Source organism: Musa acuminata, chromosome BXJ3-9 (assembly GCF_036884655.1).
Source record: "Musa acuminata AAA Group cultivar baxijiao chromosome BXJ3-9, Cavendish_Baxijiao_AAA, whole genome shotgun sequence".
In the NCBI taxonomy this organism is placed as follows: domain Eukaryota; kingdom Viridiplantae; phylum Streptophyta; class Magnoliopsida; order Zingiberales; family Musaceae; genus Musa; species Musa acuminata.
Window position 1 is genome coordinate 13,223,804 of NC_088357.1, and position 2,902 is coordinate 13,226,705.

General features: G+C 46.0%; 1 protein-coding gene across 1 annotated transcript; it reads right to left on the reverse strand.

Moving 5' to 3' along the window:
• Nucleotides 1-1,137: 1,137 nt before the first annotated feature.
• Nucleotides 1,138-2,430, reverse strand: LOC103998282 (protein G1-like7). The gene has a single exon (XM_009419712.3). It carries the CDS (start codon nt 2,211-2,213, stop codon nt 1,497-1,499), a length of 717 nt encoding a protein of 238 aa, XP_009417987.2. The 5' UTR covers nt 2,214-2,430; the 3' UTR covers nt 1,138-1,496.
• Nucleotides 2,431-2,902: the final 472 nt, after the last annotated feature.

Genomic DNA, 2,902 nt, shown 5'->3' on the forward strand with positions numbered 1-2,902 from the left:
AAAAAAAAAAGTAAATGATGAAGGTGGGATTTGCTTGCATTAAGACTGACAAAATCTTTACTATTTAAACTAATAGGCTCCTCCTCAAAATTGATGGGGTGAAGTTTCAACTTTTTACCTAAGATATGTGAGTCATGTATGTACTGTGCTAACATTTTAGGTGGTAATAATAACAGCAATTGCTTTAAAGCCAAGAGGATGGCTTTGGTGAATGAGAGATCAAAGAAATCTGTATCTAAGTGTGTTAACTAACAGTGAAGAATTCCCAAGTGAAGTAGCATCAGTAAATTGATACTCTATACGCTGGTCTCCTCCATTTAGGTTAAAGACTATGTATCTGCAACTATGCGCAGATAAATCAAACATGACTTGGCAAACCCTAGTCCATTGCTCAATTGATCCAGCTTACTTCCCCACCTAATACTATCTTGGAGGAACATATATACATGCAAGAATCTCTCATGAACTGTAAGAGCCCAGTGGAAGATAAAACCAAGGAAGCTAGTGGCATTTTTGGCTGATGGCTTGATGATGGCTATCTCTACCAAGTTCTGAAGCAGCACTGCACGCAGATCCCAAATCTTTGACAGAATTGTATTTGGGAAGAATGAGTAGCACAAGCAGTGCTCAAATCTGCAAGAACTAATGGAGTGAGGGGAAGCAGCAGTGTGCCGCTCGTGCGGGGAATCCTTCCATGTTGTGTGCTTCAGTCTCGTTGCCACCAACGGTGTCTCTCATTAAAGCAATCTAAACCAGAAGCATGAAGACAAGAGGGAAAAGGGAGTAGTAAGGCAGAGGGAATCGGGACCGAGGTCAGTGACTCGTCGTCTGTGACTAATCTATGAGCAATGGATGTATACTAAGAAAAGCTTTCGTACCATGAACAGTAACAAGATGGGAATCTGATGTCAGTGCTTCCCGGCCCTCAGTTCTCTTTTCTTCAAAGAGGAAGCCTCGCAATGTGCTCGATGATTCATCACAGACGATTTCTATCCGGTGGAATGTGACTACTGCATTGCATTCTTCCAAACCTGAGGAAGAAGATGATGTTTTCCCCTTCTAAAGAAAAAGTTAGAGAGAGAGAGAGAGAGAGAGAGAGAGAGAGTAGTCAGTAATGTCAGGGTTGGATGAGAGTCATCAAGAAATAGTTGTTCACATTGAACTCTCAATATATGCACTTCTAACCACGAGTAGGTCCAACAAAGAAGAACTGTAGCAGCTTTCAATCGAAAGCAAGCAAAAGAAGATGAGGAAGAATCATAAGGATCGTCATCAAGGAATTGAGCAATCGAGGAAGAACTTGGTTGGCAATTCTGTTCAGAGAAAGAAACCTAAAAGGCAGATCCAAGTTCTCCGATTCTTGCAGCAACTCCCGGTGTTGTTAATATGTGCTGTTTGTCTTCCCTAATTCTTCTTGTTAGATGTGATCATACCAGCATTTAATGCATTGGATCTCATTCGAATGAAGTGGTTGGATATGAGAGAGGCATCTATAGTCATGAAAGGGATGATGAGCCACCGGGCGTGTCGCTTGATCTCTCCCTCACCACCGAACTGATAGCGCCACCGCCGCCGCTACTGCTTCCGCTCGCAGCCGGAGCTGAAGCCGAAGATTCCCCTCCGCCACCCGAACTCCCCTCCACCGCAGCGGCGGCGGCAGCGGAACGGGCTCGCTTTCGCTTCTTCTTCTCATAAGGGATGCCGCGAGCCTTCGCCTGGCTCTCCTTCACCTCCCGGAGGTAGATTCTGACCGGCCGGGCGGCGAAGGGGTTGGACTCCTGGCGCCCACCGCTCTCCTCGTAGGCTGCCCGGAGGCGGCCGATGAGCGCGTCGAGGGAGCCCCAGGCTTGCTTGAGGGGGCACGCGCAGGAGGCCGGAGGGTTCGGCCGGCCGAAGAAGGTGCACCCGGCGGAGTGCACCTTCGTCTTCCCGAACTGGTCCAGGTACTTGAGGAACTCGATCACGTGCGCTCCGCCGCACATGGGGAGAGTCAGCGGGGGCTCGTGGTTCCTCAGATACTGGAGGAAGGTGTTCCAGTCTCGCCTCTTCTGCGACTCGTACCTACTTAATGGTTGCTGCTGTTCCAGAGGAGGAGGTGGTGGTTGTGGAGATTGAGGGGGAGGAGGAGGGGGAGGAGTGGGGTCGGCAGTGGCAGAAGAGGAGGAAGGGCCTTCGTCGGCCCCTCCAGGCGTGTGCGTGGCAGCTGGTTCCATGCCGGGCGAGGTTGAGCTACTGCTTCTTTCTCTTCTTGGTTGCTCTCTGTGAATGATCGATACTGTTGCTACCGAGTTGGAGAGAAGGAAGGTGGGGGTTTTGTTGCTACTGCTGGATTTCTCCCTGTGATCTCCTGTGGTTGGGATGGGTTGAGCAAAGAGGGCGTGTGATTCAGCGAACGGGAGGGGAGGGAGGGACGAAGACGCAAGGTGGGTTGGGATGGGACGTCTAAAGGGGAAGGTTTCGACACACACAAGCAGAGAAATAGAGAGACAGAGAGAGAGAGAGACGGTGGCCCCCACCGTGGGGACGTGAAGTGAGATCCACTTTTCTTCGAGTGTTTGTTTTCCGGAGTTTCTGTAAGCAACTTCATAGCATATATATATATATATATATATATATATATATATATATATATATATATATATATATATATATATATATATATATATATATATATATATATATATAATAGGTGAGATTTAAAAGACTGAAATTAGCATGATTACTTGAATCAACATAATTTAACAATATAAAATCTGGGCTAATCACTTCTAACCATAATCAACATTAGAGTATTTGGATTAAAAATAGAAAAAATTATAGAGTGCCTGTAAGATTTTTAGCATAGTTTTTAAGGAATATTAATACGAATTAAAATTTATAGTCAATCATTCATATATATATA